At 57.3% G+C, this 22,544-nt stretch overlaps 2 protein-coding genes across 4 annotated transcripts in view; one reads left to right on the plus strand and one right to left on the minus strand.

Annotated features, from left to right (window-relative positions):
* The first annotated feature begins 669 nt into the window (after window positions 1–669).
* Window positions 670–8,193, plus strand: WDR76 (WD repeat domain 76). The gene is made up of 13 exons (XM_054272938.1): window positions 670–738; window positions 1,080–1,658; window positions 2,081–2,173; window positions 2,571–2,626; window positions 3,070–3,190; window positions 3,884–3,985; window positions 4,072–4,115; window positions 4,215–4,368; window positions 5,056–5,208; window positions 5,805–6,019; window positions 6,407–6,562; window positions 7,384–7,437; window positions 7,827–8,193. The coding sequence occupies exons 1-13, from the start codon at window positions 670–672 to the stop codon at window positions 8,077–8,079; spliced, it is 2,049 nt and encodes a 682-aa protein (XP_054128913.1). The 3' UTR covers window positions 8,080–8,193.
* A 361-nt stretch (window positions 8,194–8,554) lies between these two features.
* Window positions 8,555–22,544, minus strand: part of FRMD5 (FERM domain containing 5) — a 57,184-nt gene continuing 43,194 nt past the window's right edge. The window contains exons 7-16 of one of the 3 annotated variants that reach the window (XM_054272931.1): window positions 22,094–22,181; window positions 18,664–18,752; window positions 17,342–17,405; window positions 16,713–16,804; window positions 15,542–15,616; window positions 14,745–14,813; window positions 14,531–14,637; window positions 11,178–11,518; window positions 9,478–10,998; window positions 8,555–9,297 (exon numbers count right to left, since the gene is read on the minus strand). In XM_054272931.1, coding sequence (XP_054128906.1) covers window positions 10,951–10,998; window positions 11,178–11,518; window positions 14,531–14,637; window positions 14,745–14,813; window positions 15,542–15,616; window positions 16,713–16,804; window positions 17,342–17,405; window positions 18,664–18,752; window positions 22,094–22,181 — 973 coding nt within the window. In that variant the 3' untranslated portion in view covers window positions 8,555–9,297; window positions 9,478–10,950. Of the gene's footprint in view, window positions 9,298–9,477; window positions 11,519–14,530; window positions 14,638–14,744; window positions 14,814–15,541; window positions 15,617–16,712; window positions 16,805–17,341; window positions 17,406–18,663; window positions 18,753–22,093; window positions 22,182–22,544 lie in introns of all 3 variants that reach the window. The other 2 variants (XM_054272930.1, XM_054272929.1) reach the window with 2 other exon arrangements.

The raw sequence follows: 22,544 nt of genomic DNA on the forward strand, positions 1-22,544 counted from the left end.
TCTGTCCTCGCTTGCTCCTGTCTCAGTGCTCCGGAGCTGGGAGCTGGGCTGCCCCTCTGGAAAGAATAGGTTGGGGAGGAGAAAGGTAATGAATGTTTTTAAGTTATCTATTTGATTCCCCACATCCTGGAACCGGGAGTGTCTAACCCTGCCCTGGGTGTGCGTTTTTTCAGTTACTGCTTTCTTTTTTAGCCAAGATCTTGTCGGTGCCGTGGTGCAGGGCGCGGGCCTGCCCTTGGCCGGGCACGGCGGTGTGGGTGTGAGGGCGGCTGTGCCCCGGGCAGGGCAGGGCAGGACGGGCCGCCCCTGCGTGCCTGGAGCCCAGCATTGCATCCGCTCTGCCTGGGCACCGAGTCCGCACGCCTGGGCTTGGGAGGCACCTTAAAGCTCATCCCTGCCACGGCAGGGACACCTTCCACCGTCCCAGGTGCTCCCAGCCCCAGTGTCCAACCTGGCCTTGGGCACTGCCGGGGCTCCAGGGGCAGCCCTAGCTGCTCTGGGCACCTGTGCCAGGGCCTGCCCACCCTCATTCCACAGGGAGGAATTTCGCGCTGCCCAGCGCTCCGTGCCCAGCGGGAGCCGGGCGGTGCCGGCGCTGAGGGCGCTGAGGGCGGGCCCGACCGGCCGGCCCTGCGCGGGCGGGAAGCGCCGCTCCGCCCCGCGCGCGCCATGGCGCTGTCCCAGCCCGGGCCGCGGCAGCCCGAGGAGCCGGCAGCGCACCGCCGGCAGCAGCTGCAGGTCCGGGAGCGCGGGAGGAGAGGCGCTGGCATGGGAGGGGACCGGGGGCTGCCGGGAGAGGGGACGCGAGAGGAGCTGGGCTGTGAGGGGAGAAAGCGGGGGAGGTGAGGAGCGGGGCGGGCCGGGTTCAGGGCCCGCCGGTGCTGGAGGTCCGCCCGCGGGTCCCCGCCGACTCCCGTTCGTCTCCGCAGGAGTCCTCCTCGCCGGGCCCTGCCGAGCTCCGTTCGCCCCACCAGGAGTCCTCCTCTCCGGGCCCCGCCGAGCCCCGTTCGCCCCATCAGGAGTCGCCCCATCAGGAGTCGCCCCCGGCGGGCCCTTCCGAGCCCCGTTCGCCCCCGCAGGAGTCCCTCCCGGAGGGTCCCGCCGAGCCCCATTCGCCTCCGCAGGAGTCGCCCCCTCAGGAGTCGCCCCCGGCAGGCCCGGCCTTGCCCCGTTCGCCTCCGCAGGAGTCCCTCCCGGAGGGCCCCGCCGAGCCCCGTTCTCCCCCGCAGGAGTCGCTCCCGGCGGGCCCCGCCGAGCCCCGTTCGGCCCCTCAGGAGTCGCCCCCGCCGAGCCCTTCCGAGCCCCGTTCGCCCCATGAGGAGTCGCCCCCGCCGAGCCCTTCCGAGCCCCGTTCGCCCCCTCAGGAGTCGCCCCCTCAGGATTCACCCCCGGCGGGCCCCGCCGAGCTGGGGCCGAGCGCGGCCGCGGGCCTGGGCCGGCAGCTGCGGGTGGTGCTGACGCCGCTGCCCGCGGCGGCCTGGCCCCAGAAGCGGCTGCGGAGGGCCCGCTCCCCGACCCGCAAGAGGCTGTGCCGGGAGCCCGAGAGCGGCCCCGGAGCCGCCCCCGGCTCCCCGCCCGGGCCCAGCTCGGCTGCCCGCGGCCAGGACGGGATGCGGGATGTGGACAGCGACGGCAGCGACGGGGGAGACGCGGCTCCGGTGAGTGCCCGGCCCCCGGTTATTATATTTACAGAAATAAAGCTTTTAAGTGTTTTTCTTCTGTAAGTGGGTTTTATTCCCCCTTTTTAACCTCTGGCTGGCAGTGTCCCACTTCATTTTACCCTTTCACTGAAGTTTTAAGTTCTTTATTGAGTCTCTTCATTATTGCTTTCATTATTAAAAATTTTGTTACGGTTCGCTTCATAGAGTTAATGCCAGAGTAAGTTTTGTAAAGCAAACTGGACCCGTATGGACAGTTTTTGTTGTTGATACATGACCGCCCCAATTTGTATGGTCTTACATTTGTTACTACATTTGTTAAAAATAATTTAATCAGTTCAGGACTCACTTCTCTGAGCCTGGGACCACTCTTGCAGCCATGTAACTGTATGATGGAGAGTGACTGTCTTCTCGTTCTGTAGGATGGATACTCCCACCTGTCAGCCTATGAAAGGAAAAGACTGAAGAACATCACAGAAAATGCTAAATTCTTTGCTGCTCTAAAGCTGCATGAGGTTTGTATTTGGTCTAAATAGCATCAAAATGCTCTTTCCAAGTGTCATAATTGCACTGTCATCCATCCTGGTGTGAAACCCTTTCCTCACTGGGGCAGGCAGCTGTATATGAGGAAAGCCATGAAAATCACAGAATCCTGGAATGTTTGGAAAGGACCTTAAAGCCCTTCTCATTCCACCTCCAGCTGTGGGCAGGGACACCTTCCATAGACTAGGGTGCTCCAAGCCCCATCCAGCGTGGCCTGGAACACTTACAGGGATGGGGCAACCACAGTTCCTTTCTTATTATTATAAATAATGGCAGTAAGTTTATCACTGCCTTGAGATAATTGCATTTTATACTGGTTAATGCTTTATGCTCATTATCTATAATTAGTCTCTTTTTTTTCTCTTTAAGTCAGCTGCAAGGCTTAACCAACTTACCACTAAAAGGCAATCTCAGGTCACTAAAAGGTACAGTACCAGTAGATGAGATTTATATCCTTGATTCTTCATTGTGGGAGGAAAACAAATATTGGGAAAAGGTGAGGGGAAAAAAAAGAGAGGGCGTGGCCAAGGTGCCGGGGAGAGGGTAAGCAGTAAATGTGGAGGAGAAGACATTGGCCGTGCCAGAACAGTGCCAGGTGGAGCAGAAAATGAGCTGAAGCCCAAATAAGGAGTCAGCTGTGTGATGGGAGAAGGTGGGAATGGCTGGGTGGGTAAGGAATGAGGAGAGCTGGGCAGGGATGCATCCCAGGGAAGCAGGGGCGGCACCTGCTGTGCAGTGCAGAGTGCTCGTGGTTTGGTCTCAGTGTCATGGATGGAAGAGCAGGGCCAGGAGGGGCTGGTGTCAGCCAGCTGTGCCCGTGGGTCTGTCCTAGCTCTGCTCTGTGCCTGAGCTGCTCTGGTTGTTGCAGGGCCAAGCCTAAGAAGGCGGAGGATGAGCCGGCGCGGCGGCGATCCATGCGCCTGCTCAGGGAGCCGCCGCTGGACGTTCCCTTGCTGGAGACGTTTGCCCGGCCAGAGGCAGAGGAATATGTGAGATGGGGAGGGGCTGCAGGAGGGGTGGGTGCACAGCAGCTTTCTGAAGCTGCCGCTGGTGACACTGATGGGTGGCACTGGGCACTGCACTGAGGCGTTTGGGAGCTGTGACACAGGGACAGGAAGGAGGGCTCAGTTCTGTCACCCTGAGCAGGTGCCATGCTCTCACCATGAGCCAGGCAGTGCTCTGTGGCCCAGGCTGATGGCATGGTGCACTTGGGATCCGCAGAAGGGTCCTGACGTAGAGTGTTCCCCATCAACAGCCCATGGAGCTGAGCAGCCTTAAATCCAAAGGTTTATTACTCTAGTTTTTATTTCGCTGTAACTTCTGAACTGGTTTTATTTTCCTGGGTAATATTTACCATCTCTTTGGAGCAACAAGTAAAAGGCATGCTGTTCTGAGAAATGGGAATTTAAATCTTCCATGGAGCTGTAGAATAGATTTGAATCTGTAGTAAAGGTCTTGCTGCAGTATCAGGAGAGGAAGAAATCCAGGGAGGCAGTTGTTCTGTGCTGCCAGTGAAATTCTCTTTATTTTTTAATAAGGTTATGATCCCACCTTCTGTTTTTACTGTTTATTTCCTGTCCTAGTGTAGATGTGTTCTCAGAATCTCTGGTGGGGAAAGTACCAATTCACCTTGTTTGTGGTTTAGTTGGTTTGAGTTACAAAAATTGCCAATGTCCTCCCAGCCTCAGGTTCCAGGCGGACCTTTGCCCATGGTTCCAGAGTACCAGACAGAGAGCAGTAAATGGACAGAGGCCTTACTGAGCACGTGGATGAGGATAAGTGAGGTATTGTTGGTTTTATTTGTTATTTTTGGATCGTGTAATTTCACCTGGGCTCTGATTTTGGTTAGATATCTCCTTTCTGTGTGTAGGTGAAAGCGGAAGATGCTGAGCGGGACACACCTGACATAAAGAGGTAATGTGAAAACAGCAGCCAAAACTGGGGATTGTCTGGCCACCCTTCCTTCCTTCCCTAATGAATGTTTTGGTGATGGTTGTCATTTTGGTTTTCCAGGTACCAGGAGAGCCTGAGCAGCATGGTGCTGAGAGAGGAGAACATCAGGAAGGTGGTGAAGTCCCGGGTGTGTTCCATGGCCATCCACCCTTCCGAGAGCACCATCCTTGTGGCAGCTGGAGACAAGCTGGGGTGCGTTGGCCTCTGGAATGTGGTGAGTGCTTCATGTGCTCCTCGCCTGAACAGGTGTGTGCTTCAGGACAGCTGCAGGTGGGGCACAGCCTGGGGTGGCATTTTGTCAGGCTCTTGAGAGTGTTCTAGGTTTTTTCCATTCTTAGGGATAATCCTTGGTGGTTGTCAAGAGTGATTGTCAGGGTTGCCAGAGCGGCTTTCCCTTTTGCTCTCCCTTGTATTTTTCTGAAGTTTGAAAGCAGAATCATCTTTGTGGGATGAACCAGAACTTGGTCCAAAATGACCTGTTCGGTTTCTTTTAAAATAACAAAATGATGCAAAAGTTAGAAGAGAAGACGCAGGAGATCCTGTGTTCATGCAGTTTGGGTCGCTAATTCAGCCTGAGCTCTCAGGAGCCCAGCGTGTCCATATTTTGATGTGGTAGCAGAAGCCAGCTGTGCGGGTGTGCCAGGTGCTGCTGTCCAGGCCCAGGGCTGGTGGTGGCTACAGTGGCACTAATTGCAGCAGGAAGTTGCAGCTTTCCTTAATTAGGGACCAGAAGCAGTCTCACTGTTCATATCGCCTGTGCTGTTGTCTCCTCTCACCCAGCACCCTCTGCCTCCTCCAAAAAACATTCAAAAGCCAGAGATTTGGCTCTAAGAGTTGTAGTCATTAACAGAGATAACTGCAGTGATCAGCACCCGTGTCTGTGGGATCTGTCGTTTTGCAGAGCTGCGGGACGGAGGAAGGAGCCCACACCTTCATCCCCCACAACTTCCATGTCAGCTGCATGCACTTCTCCCCCTGCAACCCTGCTCACCTGCTGTCCCTCAGCAATGACACGCTGCGCTGTGGCGATGTCACCAGGGCTGTCTTTGATGAGGTGAGGCACTGCTGGGAAGGTTGGGCCTGCTTGTACCAACTCATTCTTTGGCTGTTTTATTAACAGGAAAGTTCAGGTTCTAGTTCCACAAGGACATATGGATCAGCATTTAATTAACATCACATAAATAGGGAGATGTTTCCTCCTCACCAAAACCCAGAGACAGCCTGCATTCTCCCACTTTCCAAGTTTACATTTCTGCACGTGATTAAAAGCTTCTGGAGCACTGGAGAAGGGAAGGATATCCTTAATCCTTGCTCAGTGTGTGCTCAAGGCCAGCAGCTCTTTGATTGCTGGAACACAGAGGTGATAGTGCCTTGTAGGAGCTCTGACAGGGAATTTGGAGTGTGCTGTCGCTGGTCTGGTTTGGATGGTTAATTATCTCCTAATTATTTCCCCTGTGGAAAGCATCCTTGTTTCATAGAAGGGTTACCTGCACAGCTGGATGAAGCTGTCACATGGGCTGCCTAAAAACATGGGTTTTTAGTGAATTAAAGAGGGAAAGGATGGAACCCACAGCCCAGGGAGTGTTTGGGTGTTGGAACAACTGCCTGTTCCTTTTAGTTCTGGTGACATTTAACCTTCCCTGGGCTCAGATCTACAGCAGTGAGGAAGGCTTGTCCTGCTTTGACTTCCTGGAAGAGAATGCCTGCACTGCCCTAGTGAGTCGCTGGGACGGGCCCGTGGCTGTTGTGGACAGACGGACGCCGGGGGTGTCCCCAGAGCTCTCTGTGGACATTGGCTTCAGGAGGACACGGACAGTCCACGTGCACCCCGTGAACAAACAGTATTTCCTGGCTGCTGGCTCCGTGTACGTACCCAGCCTGAACAGGCTGGATTTTCAGTGCTCTCTGTGCTGGGGACAGCTGGGGCTGAGGAGTTGCTCAGCCTCCATTTACAGTCAGAGCTGTCTTGGTCCTTTTAGAAAACAACTTTTCAGTCCTTAGCAGGATTTAAGGTGGGATTTGGTTTGATTTCCCAGATCAAATGGGAATCAGATGGGCCCTGGTGGGGTTTGGCACAGAGGGACTGTGGAGGGCTGGTTGGGGAGGGTGGTTTTGGTGCTCCCAAAATCCCTCAGAGCCACCATTTGAGTGGATATTGAAGCTCTGAACCCGCTCCCACACAGCCTGCCCTGCTCTGGAGCTTTTTTGGTGAATGAAGGATAATTACTGAAGTGTTTGTGGTACCTTTGCAGGGACGTTTGTGTTTTTGATGTTCGGTACCTGCGGAACACCAAGGAGAACAAGCCCCTGAGCTCTCTGACAGGACACACCAAAAGTGTGGCCTCGGCCTATTTCTCACCTGTCACTGGCAGCAGGGTGGTGACAGTGTGTGCTGATGACCGGCTGAGGTAAGGCTGTGGAAGGAAGAATCCTCATGGAAAATACCAACTGTTTGGGTGATTTATTGTCGTTATTATTATTACTATTATTACTTCTCCACATGACCCATCACTGAGCACCTTCTGTCTTTATCGCTTTAAAAAAATGATAATGATTTACTTGCATTAACATTTTTAATGTAGTTTTTAATGAATTTTTGCTTTGGTTTTTTTTTTTTTCCTAATTCTCGTTTTCCCTCAGGACATTTAAAAGTAAAAACATACAGGTACTTGTTATCTTTAAAAAACAAACAAAATGAAAACCCACAAAAACAGCCAGCCAAAACCTGGCTGGTGAACACAAACACGAAATTTCTTTGTAGCTGGTACTTGAAATAGTGATGATATCAGCTCTTCTGTAAATAGCCTACCATTTCATCATTTGAGCTGCTGTGAGTTGCTTGTGTTAGAGGTTCTTTTTCTCCTGGTTACTTTGTGGCTGTAATTTAGAGGATTACCTGATTTAGTGTGGGCTGGGCAGTTTTTGCCCCGGGGGGTGAGACCCCCAGGTTCATGAGGTGGAGGAGCAGGTGGGATGCTGGGCTGGCCTCCGGGCTCTCTCTGCAGCCCCTCCTGCAGAGCTGCCAGCCAGGTGGGCTGCAGGTCCAGCTGGAAGCAAATCCAGTTCTGGGCACACGCAGTGGTTCCGGCTGGGATGGTTCCAGCTGGGGTGCTGGTGGCCAGGCTGGCTGGCTGTGCACGCTCCTGGGCCCCAGGAGCTGGAGCTCTGTGAGGGAAGGGCTGCCTTTCTAGCACAGGTTCTTGGTGTTAATGTGCTCCTCTGTGCCCAGGGTCTACGACACCACGTCCTTGTCGTCCACTGTCACACTGCTCAGCTCCATCAGGTAAGGACAGCACACCTGGGCGTGGGCTGGAGGGACAGGACACAGGGAGTGGCTGCCACTGCCAGAGGGCAGGGATGGGTGGGATTTGGGGAAGGAATTGACCCCTGGCAGTGTCCCAGGCCAGGCTGAACGGGGCTTGGAGCACCCTCGGATAGAGGAAGGAGTCCCTGCCCATGGCAGGGGTGGCACTGGGTCATCTCTAAGGTCTCTCCCAGCCCAAACTATTCTGGTATTGCCCCATCCTGCCCACCCAGGACAGGGATCCACTGCAGGGATCTGAGCACAGCAGTGTGAGCGCTGAAGGTTTAGAAGGCAAGGGAGCAGATGGGACATAAGTGATGGTTTAAAAAGCTGGATTCACAAGGAGTAACGTTCCTCTTGCCCTGCAGGCACAACAACAACACAGGCCGCTGGCTGACCCGCTTCAGGGCCATCTGGGACCCCAAGCAGGAGCACTGCTTCCTGGTGGGCAGCATGGCACAGCCCAGGCAGATCGAGGTGTTCCAGGACACCGGGAAGCTGCTGCACTCCTTCTACAACGTGGACTGCCTGGGCTCCGTGTGCTCCATCAACGTCGTGCACCCCAGCCAGAGCATCCTGGTGGGAGGCAACTCCAGTGGCCGCCTCCACGTGTTCAAATAGAAGTGCCTTAGGTCTTTATTTTTTACCTCCCTGCACTGACTTTGTTCATTCTGTATTAAGCAGTTCCGAAGCTGACTGTTGTTTCTCAGGACAGAAATGTACTTTGAAAGTCTTAAAATAAATAGTTTAAACTGCCTTTGGCACCCATGTCTTCCATGGAAATAAAAGTGACCCTTGAGCCCCCAGCTCCCTCAGCCACTCCTGGGGCTCCAGCCCCTTCCCTGGACATTCTGCAGCCCCTCAGTGCCTTCCTTGTGGTGAGGGGCCCGAAACTCCTGGGTGCATTTGTGAAATGGTGCTCCTGGAGGGCAGAGGCGTGCGAGGGACTCACCTGCAGCTCTGGAACTCTCACTCCAGTGAGAAGCTGCTAAAAGACCAAATTTCTCACACTTTGAGCTGTCTTCATAAGAAAAATCAGAATCGCTGAACAAAGCTCATCCCAACTCTGCTTTTCATGATATTTAAATATTTATTTAAATTTAAAAATACTTTTCATGGCACCAATGATTTTATGCTAACTAAGGTATTGGATATGTAGAAAAAGGTACATTTTGAAGGAAAAAAGAATGTAACTTACAGTATTTGGCACATGAAAGGTTAATCTCTAGGTTTTCTTTATGAAAACTAAGAAATTCACATTTTCAGGTATTTTACTGTCTACTGCTGAAAGATGCAGTATGCTAGGACGAGATTCATGGGTGTCTGCTCTCAGAACCTATGGAAACAACATTTTGATAGAAAGACGGGCAGAACTAACAGGGCTTGAAACACACGACAGGATCTGGGACCGACGGGAGAAACGTAAAACGGAAAATCACCAATTCTCGTGGTTCTGCAGTAAAACGCTGGGGGACAACAGCAGAGGTGACCTGGGGCTGGCACAGAGCGTCACCCGAGGAAAGCCAAGGTGGAGGGGCCCAGCTGGGTTCGGAGGATGTGTCCGAAAAGGATGGAGCTGCGCTGTCACACGTCACACAGAACATTGCAGTGAGGAGAGGAGGAGGAGGAGGAGGAGGAAGAAGGACGACACTGCAGCGTTAACCCGGGGTAAAAAATGTCAGCGTCGGGACGAGCACAACTGCATAGAAACATCAGCGCTATGGGCTGAGGTAGGAACACTACACTAAGAGTTAATTCTGCTATGTTGCATAAAACAGGATTATCATGTAAAAAAACTGCTCCTCTGCCTCCTGGAGCCTTCCCCGGGACTCCTGGAGCCTTCCCCGGGGCTTCTGAAACTTCCCTGGGCTCCTGGAGCCTTCCCCGGGGCTCCTGGAACTTCCCCAGGGCTTCTGAAACTTCCCTGGGCTCCTGGAGCCTTCCCTGGGCTCCTGGAGCCTTCCCTGGGCTCCTGGAACTTCCCCGGGGCTCCTGGAGCCTTCCCTGGGCTCCTGGAACTTCCCCGGGGCTCCTGGAGCCTTCCCTGGGCTCCTGCCGTGCTCCGGTGCCGGGGCTGGAGCCCACCCTCCCCGGGCCTGGTGCTGTGAGCGGGCTGTGACCCGGGCAGGGGGACTGTGCCCTGCACGGGACCTCTCCCCTTATTGCAGTGACAAGGAGTGGCCCAAGGTCACCGTCCCGCCCGGCGGTGGGTGCTGGATGCTCAAAGACAACACGGACATCAGGCTTTGTAAAACTGCAGTTATGGCCCCAGCTTACGCAAAAATCTCTCCCTGAGATGAAATTAAACTTGCTCAGCTGTTTCTACCCTTCTTTTTTTCTTTTTTTTTTTTTTTTTTTTTTTTTTTTTTTTTTTTTTTGCTGATGTGTCCAACTTGTCACCCCAACCTAACCAGAACTGGCTGTTATTGCTCCCTGTGGATGGGCTGCTGCTCCAGTCCGGGGGTCCTCATGATGAGTTTGGGTTTATTGACTTGCAATCAACGATGGTCGGGGCTAAAGGTGTCCGTTGGCTTCTTCAGTGTCACCTGCGCTTCTGAACTCGTGTCCTCTTGAGAAGAGTCCCAAACGCAGAGCTCCTTCTGTGTCCCAAACCCAGCAGGGCTTAGCTGGCCTCGGGCTCCCGGTGTTTGCTCTTAAACCATTGCTCACTGGGAACCGCTCGGTACTGGCACCCACAGTCACCCCGTCCGTAAAGTAAAAAAAGACTGAATTAGATCTGATAACAAAATAGCATTTCCTTGTTAAAATAGACCTTGAAATGTCTCTCTTTTTTTTTTTCTTGTTTTTTTTTTGCTGTTTTTGCTTGGTTTTTTTACAAAACAGGTACAACTGGCGGAGGGTAAAGGTCATCCCAATAAATCTGACACAGTCACTTCAGCTCCACGCCAGGTTTCCGTCCCCTGGCTTCCATGCTCCCCTGCCCTCGGGAGCACCGATGCTTCAAGGCTTAAAAGAGTGACGAAGGGCCGAGTCCGCAGCAGGGCGAGGGCTCCGGACGGCTGCGCTGCGCTGCGCTGCGGGGAGAGGGCACGGGGCGCCCCGAGAGCTCGGTCCCCTCCCGGGAGGCTCCGGTGGGCAGGGAGGGCTCTGCCAAGCGGTTCGTGGAGGGCGGGGGCGGCGGGCACAGTGCGGATTGAATACCGAAACAGTACACGAGTGTTAAATGAAACCTCAGTAGCACCATTGCTAAAGCTCCTGCGGAACGGCCCCGCCAGCCCCGGCCGGGCCGGCAGAGCAAAGAATTCCCCTCTGCTCGGTGCTTCCCCAGTCGTGAGCGGGGGTCGGGACGGGAGGTGCCGTGCGGGCTCCGGGGCTGGGAGCACGGGGAGGAGGGGGCTCCGGGGGCCGCGGCCACCCTTCTCTTCCTCCCGGAAAGCCGCCTCCTCGGCCGGCGGGCCCGGGTCGGGAGGGGAGGGTTAGTGAGTGCCGGCGGCAGGTCCGGGCCCCCGCGGCGGCTCCTGCCTTCAGGTGTCAATGAGCAGGTTTACCACGGCGCGGAGCTTGCAGGCAAACCATCGCCTGAGGGGACAAAAGTATTGGTAATGGAACTGCTCGAACTCTGGGGTCTGGCGGATATCGCGGAAAAAGGCAGTGTCAAGGTCGGACTCGGTAAGGACGATCAGGAGGAGGAGCAAAACAAAGAGGAGTCCAACTGTCACAAGGAGCAAACGGAGGACACTTAAAAGAAACTTATTCACCTGTTGGGCCTGCGCGGGCCCCAGGCCGGCGGCGCCCGGGCACAGCGCCCGCAGCTCGCCCTCCGCCTCCGCCGCCGGCGTGCCCGCCTCCGACTCCTTCTCCTCCTCGATGCTGCACGGGGCGCCGTTGGCCTGGCGCGACAGCAGCATCAGCTCCAGGCTGTGCTCGGCCACGGGCGTGGGCAGCACGCTGTCGGCGGGGCTGTAGCTCTCGTCCGCGATCACGGCCACCCGCTCGCTGCTCTCGGCGCGGCCGCCGCGCCCCGGGCCCGCGAAGGCGTCGCCGTGGGAAGCCGAGCGCACCGGGGTCGAGTGGGCGCTGTCACGGAGGGACTCCAGGCCTGGGGAGACAGGGAGGGACGAGGGACGCTCAGTGGGGCGCAGGGTTCCTCTCCACAGCCGGGAGCTGCCCGCGCTGCCCCACACCGGTGTGCCCCGCGGGACAGAGCGCGGCGGCTGCCCTGGGCTGCCGCTGCTTGTCGTGGTTATTGTTGGCCCTTCGGGACCTGCAGCCCCTTCAACACGACCTGTGACTGCGGTGGTGACACCTCGACACCCGCCTGGTTTGTCACGGGCACCGCCAGCCCCTGGCTACCAGCCGGGACCGGGGCAGGGTCCGGGCTGTTCCGCAGGCAATCACATGCACCCGTGGGCTGTAGCTGCCCTGAGGTGACAGTGACAGTCCCCCTGCAGTTGCCCACAGTGCTTGGGGCCCCTCTGCCGCTGGCATTGCCAGCCGTGGCACTGCGGCACCACGGGCACCTGCCCGGGACAGGTGGCACAGACAGGAACGGGCTGGGGGCTCGGCCATCGTGGGATGGGGCAGGGAAGGGTGGCAGTGATGAGAGCCCCGGGTGAGAGCTGCATGAACAGAGGGTCGGGGGTGATGGGGGTGCGTGTCCCCCAGCACACAGGGGAGGTGTTCCCATCACACACAGGCTGCTCTGAGCTCACCACAAACCAAAACCCAAATGTTTTACATCGCTCACACCCGAGCAGGAGCCGTGGCAGGAGCTCTGTGCCAGCCCCTGTGCCAGCTCCCAGCCCCTGTGCCTGCTTCCAGCCCTGTACCAGGCTGAGCTTTGGTCCTTTGTGCCAAGCAAGCCCTACCAACATCTCCCCCAAATGCCCAAATTGCAAGAAACCACACACATAAGGGACTTGTTTCAGGTAGTTCTGGCAGGCAGGGGGGGATAGGAAGGAACTCTGCCATTGCAGCGGCCCCAGCTCCAGGGAGGGTGTCTGAAGGTCATGGTGGGGACCAGCTGGTCCCCAGGGCCACCCTGCAGGTGGCTGGAGAGGGACAGGGCTGGAGCTGTCACTGAGGGAAGGGCGCGCTGCACTAAAGCACCTCGACATGCTGTCACCACGGCCTGGCTGCCGGAGGGTGAAGGGGAACACCCGGAGCTCATCCGGCCGCGTTCCCGGGGATTTGCAGCCTCTCCTTTGTGAGCGCTGCCCGGGTGAGTGCCACAGCAATGCTGTGCTCCCGGGCAGTGAGGGGGGAACGCGCTCTCACCCTGCCAGCTCTGCGCCCTCCCCGTGCCATGGGAACGCTCCCCACGGCACCCACTGTGCCCCCGACATGGGGGACAGCCCCTGAGGGGGAGCCACTGCTCATCAGCACAGTGACGGCAGGGCTGGCCCCCAGACCCAAACCCTGCTGCCATCTGCTCCCGCGGGACTGGCAGCAGAAGCTGGAAAATCCTGGAAATCCGAGTCCAGCCCCACCACCAGAGCTGCTCTGCGGTAACAACAACAACAACCTGGAGTCCAGGAGACCCCAGCCCACTCCCTGCCACGCATACCCTGCACCCCACATTCCTGCACCCACCAGCTCCCCAGCTGACCATGGAACCCCGTGGAGCCCCGGGAGCCCCCGAGCCCGCGGCGCAGCGTTACCTGGCTCAGGTGGGTGCCCGGGGCCGCAGGGATCGCCGTGCCCGGGGGCAGCGGGCAGCAGGGGCAGGATGCCCAGGGCCCGGGACAGCAGCCGCGGCCCCAGCGCCAGCACCCGCACCCGCACGGCGCGGCAGCAGTGGTTGATGAGCCACAGGTGCACGCTGACCCGCGTCCTGATCCTCACCAGGCACTTCACCATGGTGGCACAGGGACACGGGGACTGTGGGGACGGCTCTGGGAGCGGCACCGCGCCGGCCCCGGGCTCTGCGCTATTTTGGGCACACCCGCATTCCCACGGGACCCGGCTGAGGTGAGAGTGAGGAGAGGCAAAGGGGTGGAACCAGCCCGGGGTGATTTATGGTGGGAGGTGACTGAATGCACTGGCTGCTTCCCAGCGGCATCTGGGGCACAGGCTGTCACATGGAGCTGGGTGGCAGAGGTGACCCCGTCCGCTTCCATCCCCAGAACTGGCACAGCCGTGACCCAGGGATCCCTTGGTGGAATGAAATCCTGCCCATGGGGCAGACGGTCCCTGTCCCTGCCTGCATTCCGGGACCAGGGCCAGGATCGGGGTGGCTGCGCTGGGGCAGGGCTGGCCCCATCCAGGGGCAGGGAACAGCCGTGTCACTGGGAGCTGGACACGGCTGTCACCAGCAGGTAACGCAGCCACCACCAGCAGCACAGCCACGGCTTCTGCCAGACCTTCTTCCCAGTGCATCCTCCTCTGACACGGCCCCAGCACGGGGAGGAGCAGCCTCCTGCTCCAGCCTGGTGGAACACCGGCTTTGCTGACAGCAAGCTCCCAGGGCTGCAGCCTCAGCTGGACATGGTGCACTTGTGTGTGTGTGCACGTGTGTGTATCTTCGTGCACATTGTGTGTACATGCATCTGCGTACCTGTGTTTCTGTACACACTGTGTCCCTGTGCCCCTGTCCATGCGTCCCTGTCCCTGCAGGTGCCCCTGTCCGTGTGTCCCTGCAGGTGCCCCTGTCCGTGTGTCCCTGTGTCCCTGTGCCCCTGTCCTTGTGTCCCTGTCCCTGCAGGTGCCCCTGTCCGTGTGTCCCTGTGTCCCTGTGCCCCTGTCCTTGTGTCCCTGTCCCTGCAGGTGCCCCTGTCCGTGTGTCCCTGTGTCCCTGTGCCCCTGTCCTTGTGTCCCTGTCCCTGCAGGTGCCCCTGTCCGTGTGTCCCTGTGTCCCTGTGCCCCTGTCCTTGTGTCCCTGTCCCTGCAGGTGCCCCTGTCCGTGTGTCCCTGTGTCCCTGTGCCCCTGTCCTTGTGTCCCTGTCCCTGCAGGTGCCCCTGTCCGTGTGTCCCTGTGTCCCTGTGCCCCTGTCCTTGTGTCCCTGTGTGTGTCCCTGTGTGTGTCCTTGTCCATGCGCCCCTGTCCCTGCAGGTGCCCCTGTCCGTGTGTTCCCGTGCCCAGCGTGCCGGGCAGGGCTGCCCCGTGTCCTACCTTCCATGATGGAGATGTGGACGGCTCTCCGCCGGGTGCGGGGCACGCTGCTCAGCCTGGGGCCGTGCGTGATGGAGGGGCAGCTCCTGCTGGGCACCAGCCCGGCCCTGGGGACAGCAGGGGACAGGGTCAGGGCCAGGACAGAGGCAGCGCTGCGGGCACACGGCAGGGCCCTGGCCAGGCTCCCACCCCAGAGCTGCTGCCAGGCGCTCACCGGTGGATCTCGGGGGGCTCCCTCTTGATCTTGGCGCTGGACTCCATCACCTCCTTGGCGACGCGGCCGCTGCAGGTGGGGCAAGAGCAGCAGAGGTGAGGGCAGGAGCACAGCACCCGTGCACAGCCTGGGCCCCTCCCCACACAGCCCCAGGGAAAGCAGAAATGTTTTCTCAGGGGAATGGGGGCGATGGAGAAGGCTGGGCTGGCACCTCTGCCTCCATAGTTTGCTGCTTCCTCTGGCATGGGGTGCTGGACACCAGGGGTCACCTCCCCTCAGCTGGGATGGACACACCGTGGGCAGCCAGGTGCTGCCGTGCCAGCGAGGAGGGTGCCAGCACTGTGCACCTCGGTGAGGGGACACACTGGGCTGTCCCATCCTGGAGGCACCAGGTCCCAGGTCCAGGTTCTCACAGGAATTTAGGGATAGTGGTGATTTGTTTCTCACCTCGTTGTTCTCAACCCTGCCATCCTCCACTCCTGTCCCTCCAAACCCTCTCCTGTGAGCTGGGCACAGGGGTGGCCTCTGTGACGCAGAGACAGTGGCAGAGGTGGCCTGGTGGGGTCAGTGCTGCAATGGGGGATCTCTGGAAGACCCTGAGATGTCCCTGGGGCATTGCAGCCCCAAGCTGCTCCCCAAGGAGGGCACAGGAACACACCCAGCATCGGCTCCTGCACCAGCATTTCCCTGCGCCGGGATTTCCCTGCTCCAGATTCACCTGCGCTGGGATTCACCTGTGCTGGGATTTACCTCACCAGGATTCACCTGTGCCAGGATTCACCTGTGCCGGGATTTACCTGTAGCGGAAGCGGCTCCCCTTGAAGAACAGGTTGCTGCTGGACACCGTCCTCACCTGGCTCGACTTCTCCAACCTGCAACAGCCCAGGAGCGCTGTGAGAGTCCTGCCGAGCTCTGGGAGCATTGAACACCCACGAGCAGGGACTGGCACTGTCTGGGCCAGCAGTGACACCCACAGCAGGGACTGGCACTGTCTGGGCCAGCAGTGACACCCATGTGCACCCATGGCACTCTGGGGTCAGCAGTGACACCCACAGCAGGGACTGGCACTGTCTGGGCCAGCAGTGACACCCATGTGCACCCATGGCACTCTGGGGTCAGCAGTGACACCCACAGCAGGGACTGGCACTCTGGGGCCAGCAGTGACACCCATGTGCACCCATGGCACTCTGGGGCCAGCAGTGACACCCATGTGCACCCATGGCACTCTGGGGTCAGCAGTGACACCCACAGCAGGGACTGGCACTCTCCAGGGTCTGAAAGCCCCCATGGCCTGGGACCTGCAGGGTGACAGACTCGGCCCCACCTGGGCAGGTGGGCACTCACCAGGGTGGGTGAACCTGCCCACAGGGACCATCCCATCTCCCCATGCCACAGGAGCTGCTCCCTCAGCCCAGCAGTGCCCAGCAGCCCCTCAGGCCAGCCCAGGGTCCAGGCGCAGGGTGCAGGACCCAGCAGCGATCCACTGCCACGATTAATCACAGAGAGATTTGCAAAGCAATATTGCAATTTCATTTCATGTTCATGTAATGAGGAGTGAAACCTGCTGATTGCGGCTGCTGATTGCAGAATTCCCGGTGGGAATGCATCGCATGCTCTGTCTCGCAGCTTGCTGATTAAAATAAAACTCATTACCAGGCACAAAGTGGCCTGGGTTAAGGATGGCATCAACAGGATGCTGCTGCTTGGCATTCCCGGCTTCGTCCCAGATAATTAGTTATAATTTCCTGATGGGAGCTTGCTGCGGAGGGATGAGCACAGAGGGGCTGGGAAAGGAGGGCAAAGACCCCATCCAGGGCTTTTGGTGGCTCTGCCAGGGCCACTGGGATGAGGTGCCACATGGCAGTGAGTGACCACTGGGACAAGGTGCCACATGGCCAGTGACCAACCCCACGTGTGGGCACCAACCCACGGGGCTGCAGCTCACCCCACAAAGCAAGCAGCACGTACTTGTAGAAAGCCTGGTTCTCAATCCCACACTTCCAGAGGTGTTTGCAGGCTTCTGGTGTCGGGGCAAAATAGGTGAGAACAATTTTCTTCTCCTAAAGGGGACAGACAGGGAGTCAGGGGGAGGACAGGGAGTGGTGCTCGTGCCACAGACAAAGAGTGGAGCAGACAGAGCTGGAGAGTGGCACTGGCACGGGCAGACCCTGCTCTGGAGCCACTTGGGGTGCAGGGATCAGCCTGGGGCAGCGCCTGGCGTGAGGGATGGGCAGATGTGCCCACTCTGCTCCCAGCCTTTGGGAACAGCCAGAAACACAGCGGGTTAAAAATTCCTGCTCCTGTGGGAGCCCACCCCAGCCAGAGGAGCTGTGGCTGAATGAGGGATGGTGGCAATGCAGGAGCACCTCGGGAATAACCCGAGGGAGGGCACGGCCAGGAGCTGAGGGCCCTGTGTGGCCTGGCCTGGGGCTCACGGGCTCTGGGCTCCAGTGCCCACCTCGGGGCAGCAGCAGCAGCAGGAGCTGACCCCAGCAGGGCACAGAGCTGCAGTGCTGTCCCCGTGCCCCTGCCCTGCTGCTGCCCCATTCCGGAGAGCCCACCGTGCCCAGCGCGTCCTGGGGAGGGGCAGCGCTCACCTCCTTCTGGCTGACGTACAGATAGAAAGTCTTCCCCTCGAATTTCATCTTGGTCACCTCGTTCCTGGAGGGACAAGGACAGGCAGGTGGGAGCCGTGCCAGCCCAGCCCGGAGCCCACCAGCACCCCCAGAGCCTGAGGAAGTGAACTCACACTGGCAGTGAGCTCACACCTGGGGAAATGAGCTCACACCTGGGGAAATGAGCTCACACCTGGGGAAATGAGCTCAGCACTGGGGAAATGAGCTCACACCTGGGGAAGTGAGCTCACACCTGGGGAAATGAGCTCACACCTGGGGAAATGAGCTCACACCTGGGGAGGTGAGCTCACACCTGGGGAAATGAGCTCAGCACTGGGGAAATGAGCTCAGCACCTGGGGAAGTGAGCTCACACCTGGGGAAATGAGCTCACACCTGGGGAAGTGAGCTCACACCTGGGGAAGTGAGCTCACACCTGGGGAAATGAGCTCACACCTGGGGAAATGAGCTCACACCTGGGGAAGTGAGCTCACACCTGGGGAAATGAGCTCAGCACCTGGGGAAGTGAGCTCACACCTGGGGAAGTGAGCTCAGCACCTGGGGAAATGAGCTCAGCACCTGGGGAAGTGAGCTCACACCTGGGGAAGTGAGCTCACACCTGGGGAAATGAGCTCACACCTGGGGAAATGAGCTCACACCTGGGGAAATGAGCTCAGCACCTGGGGAAGTGAGCTCACACCTGGGGAAGTGAGCTCACACCTGGGGAAATGAGCTCAGCACCTGGGGAAGTGAGCTCACACCTGGGGAAAGGAGCTCACACCTGGGGAAATGAGCTCAGCACCTGGGGAAATGAGCTCACACCTGGGGAGGTGAGCTCACACCTGGGGAAATGAGCTCACACCTGGGGAAATGAGCTCAGCACCTGGGGAAATGAGCTCACACCTGGGGAAGTGAGCTCACACCTGGGGAAATGAGCTCAGCACCTGGGGAAATGAGCTCACACCTGGGGAAATGAGCTCAGCACCTGGGGAAGTGAGCTCACACCTGGGGAAGTGAGCTCACACCTGGGGAAATGAGCTCAGCACCTGGGGAAATGAGCTCACACCTGGGGAAATGAGCTCAGCACCTGGGGAAATGAGCTCAGCACTGGGGAAATGAGCTCACACCTGGGGAAGTGAGCTCACACCTGGGGAAATGAGCTCACACCTGGGGAAATGAGCTCAGCACTGGGGAAATGAGCTCACACCTGGGGAAATGAGCTCAGCACTGGGGAAATGAGCTCACACCTGGGGAAATGAGCTCAGCACTGGGGAAATGAGCTCAGCACCTGACGAAATGAACTCACCACTTGATGAAGTGCACCCTCTTGTTGCCCTGCAGCACGACGAAGCCGAAGGGGGTGAAGGCCAGGAAGGCGGCGTTGCCGGACACGTCCTGCAAGGCAGCAGCCAGGGCTCGTGCAGCTGCCGGCCACCGGCACAGCTGGCACGCCACTGTCCCCTCTGCCCCAGAGCCGGGCACTGCGCTGCCCTGGGTGCCACAGCTATCTGTCATTGTCTACATTAAATGCCATATTGGCATTTATAGAATTCCTGCTATTAATATAATATCATGTTATAATTGATACAAATAATGTGTATTTTTATATATATTATAGAACATAATTATTATTTATTTATATTTTTATATTATATATTTATATACATAAATATATATATAGTAACTATATTACTCCATGTAGGTATATATAATTACTATGTAGATATATGCTATTTATTTGGTATATATAATTGCTATCATATTTATAGTTTAATATGGTTATTTATTTATATTATCACAGAATATCCTGAGTCACAGTTATCCGTGATTGTCTACATTAAATGTCATATTGACATTTATAGAATTCCTGCTATTAATGTAATGCCATGTTATAATTGCTGCAATTATGTGTATTTATATATATATATATATTTATGTGTATATATATATATATAGTAACTATTATTCCCTTTAGGTATATATAATTATTATATAGATAGATGCTATTTATTTGGTATCTATAATTACTATAAAATATATAGTCTAATTTTGTTATTTATTATATTATCACAGAATATCCTGTGTTGGAAGGGACTCACAAGGATCGCTGACGTCCAAGTCCTAAATATATATATATTATATATAGCAATTAGCCCAGAACACGATAACCCCCAGCTGTACTTGCCTCCCTGGGAGCCCTGCCCAGCCAGTGCCCGGGTGGCACCGAGCCAGTCCAAAGCCAGCAATCAGTGACAGCCTTCAGCCCAGTCCAGGGACTCCCAGGGAGGGGCACAGGGACAGGCTGGGCTGTAACACCCCCAAAAGCTGTGGGTCAGCAGCGCTGCTGGATCCGTGCCTGTGGGTTTTTGATCCCCAGAGGGCTTTTGAGGGTGCTCAGGAGCAAAATCCATCTGAGCTGTCAAGGCTGAATGGCCAAAGGAAGGCAGAGAGTGCTGAGCCTCCGCCCCACACCTGCACAGGTAAGGGGGCAGCCCAAACTCATCCCCAGCTGGCACAGCAGGGACATGCCAGCCTGGCACAGGAGGTTCATTCCAGCCTGGCACAGCAGGGACATTCCCACTTGGCACAGCAGGGACATGCCAGCCTGGCACAGCAGGGACATTCCCACCTGGCACAGGAGGTTCATGCCAGCCTGGCACAGGAGGTTCATTCCAGCCTGGCACAGCAGGGACATGCCAGCCTGGCACAGCAGGGACATTCCCACCTGGCACAGGAGGGACATCCCCGCCTGGCACAGCAGGGACATGCCAGCCTGGCACAGGAGGTTCATTCCCGCCTGGCACAGCAGGGACATTCCCACCTGGCACAGGAGGTTCATGCCAGCCTGGCACAGCAGGGACATTCCCGCCTGGCACAGCAGGGACATTCCCGCCTGGCACAGGAGGTTCATGCCAGCCTGGCACAGCAGGGACATGCCAGCCTGGCACAGCAGGGACATTCCCACCTGGCACAGGAGGTTCATTCCAGCCTGGCACAGCAGGGACATGCCAGCCTGGCACAGCAGGGACATTCCCACCTGGCACAGGAGGTTCATGCCAGCCTGGCACAGCAGGGACATGCCAGCCTGGCACAGGAGGTTCATTCCCGCCTGGCACAGCAGGGACATTCCCACCTGGCACAGGAGGTTCATGCCAGCCTGGCACAGCAGGGACATGCCAGCCTGGCACAGCAGGGACATTCCCGCCTGGCACAGCAGGGACATGCCAGCCTGGCACAGGAGGTTCATTCCAGCCTGGCACAGCAGGGACATTCCCGCCTGGCACAGCAGGGACATTCCTGCGCCCCTCTGCCCCAGCCAGCCACAGCTCAGGCCTGGCTGCCCAAAGGGCTTGGGCTCATCCCAAATGTGGGAAAAGCTCCAGGGAAGGAAGCAGAGTCTCGGCAGAAGGGTTTATGCTCCTGGGGGTGCCAGACGGGCACAGGTCCCCACATGGGCTCAAAGAGATGTTTGGAGGTGGCACTCAGGGACATGGATAGCGGTGGCTTTGGGGGATGGCTGGGTTTGATGGCCTCTGAGGGCTTTTCCAAGCAAAACCATTCCATGGTTCTCTTTGGCCAGGCCAGAAGCTCTGTCCATCACAAGAAACAGAGAAACAGAGGGACCCCTGCTATTCTCTCACACACAAACACACAAATCCCACATTCCTACAGGGATTTGCATACAAAACAAGCACCAAGGACAGCCCAGGACTCAGTCAGCCCTGCTTAGGACAGGAACATCTTCCTCTGTGTTTGTTTTTTGGGGGAGAAATCTACGATGAGAGTACCATGAAAACCTCAGGCAGGATTGAGTCAAGGGACACTGAACTGAGGATGGCTGCTGAGGGAAAAACCCCTCATCCAAACTTGTCCACTGGGGAAGAGAGAGCAGAGGAATCAGCTTCGTTTAGCTTTGGTTTCCAGGTCCTTTAAGCACATTAACAGCAGCTCTTGATGAATTAGGCAAATTCTGCTGATAGACATACAGGAGTGTATGTTTGTCCTCATAGGAACATTAATTAGTGTAACTCGAATATGTTCAAAGGGTTCTTGAAGTGAAAGCATGGCAATTACCTGATCCAGCAGCAAAGGTCACAGCTGGGTGGCTGCTGGCAGGACCACTGCTTCAGAGGGAATTCAGAGCAGAGCAACCTCTCGGGCATTCAGAAACTGCCCATAAACGGGGAACCCCCCCCCAAATTTACTGCAAATGTGTGTTTATGTGGCACAGTCCAGGGAAAAGCCCCAGCACAGAATTCTCTGTTTGCTCTGTATCCCACGTCCATCTGCATGTGATGGGATTACCAGGGAGCACAGAGCCACATCCTCAGTCAATAAAGAGCATTTCCAGCAGCAAACTGGATTATGGGCTGGGCAGGGCAGCGATTGGGCTGTCCCAGCCAGATTAGTGCCTGCTAGCTCCTCAGCCACATCTCTGACCTTGTTCTTGCCCCCATTCAGGGCATTGACCACCCTGCCACGGCTGTCTGTGCTGGAAACGCTCTCCTGGAGCTGCCCTGGGGGCTCCAGAGCACTCACCTCCCCTGTCCCTCGTGTTCCCACCCTGGCCAGGGATGGGCTGAGGCTGAGCAGGGCTGGTGGCCCCAGCACGGCACCCTGGGCACAGCCCCAGGGCTGACAAATGCACTGGGGACAGTGCCCAGCACCTCAGCAGGGCATCAGAGAGGAGCCCAAGCCCAGCACAGCCTCAGGAAGGGGTTCAGGAGCTGCTTTACCTTGCACGGGTGTGGGTCAACCCCGTAGGTCTCCAGAGTCTGGGCTTTCCTGAGGAAGTTCAGCTCCGAAGTGGCCGGAGTCTGCCCACTGCGGGGGAAAAAAGGACATTCCATGGCAGGCAGGGAGGTGAGAGGCAGCGCAGGCGCTCTGGTGCCGAGGGAGCATCGCCACAGCGCGTTCCCACTGCACCTTTATGGGATCAGCCCGGCCCAGCCTCTCTGCCAGCCGCATCCACTGCAGCCACGCTGGGCTGGCAGCCCTGGCAGGGGTCAAAAGGCAGCTGCCGAATTCAGGGATGGATTCCCTGCTTGCGGCACAAACACTGGGGGGAGCTTGGTGGCAGAGGGCAGCAGCCCCTGGTACGTAAGGACACAGCTCTGATGGGTTATGGGAACTTAAACCCACCTCCCTCCCCGGGAACCCTTCGGGACACAGCTCTGATGGGTTATG

The sequence above is a fragment of the Melozone crissalis genome, unplaced genomic scaffold (genome assembly GCF_028551555.1).
Source record: "Melozone crissalis strain CALT ecotype California unplaced genomic scaffold, PUWL_Pcris_2 ptg000014l_1, whole genome shotgun sequence".
In the NCBI taxonomy this organism is placed as follows: domain Eukaryota; kingdom Metazoa; phylum Chordata; class Aves; order Passeriformes; family Passerellidae; genus Melozone; species Melozone crissalis.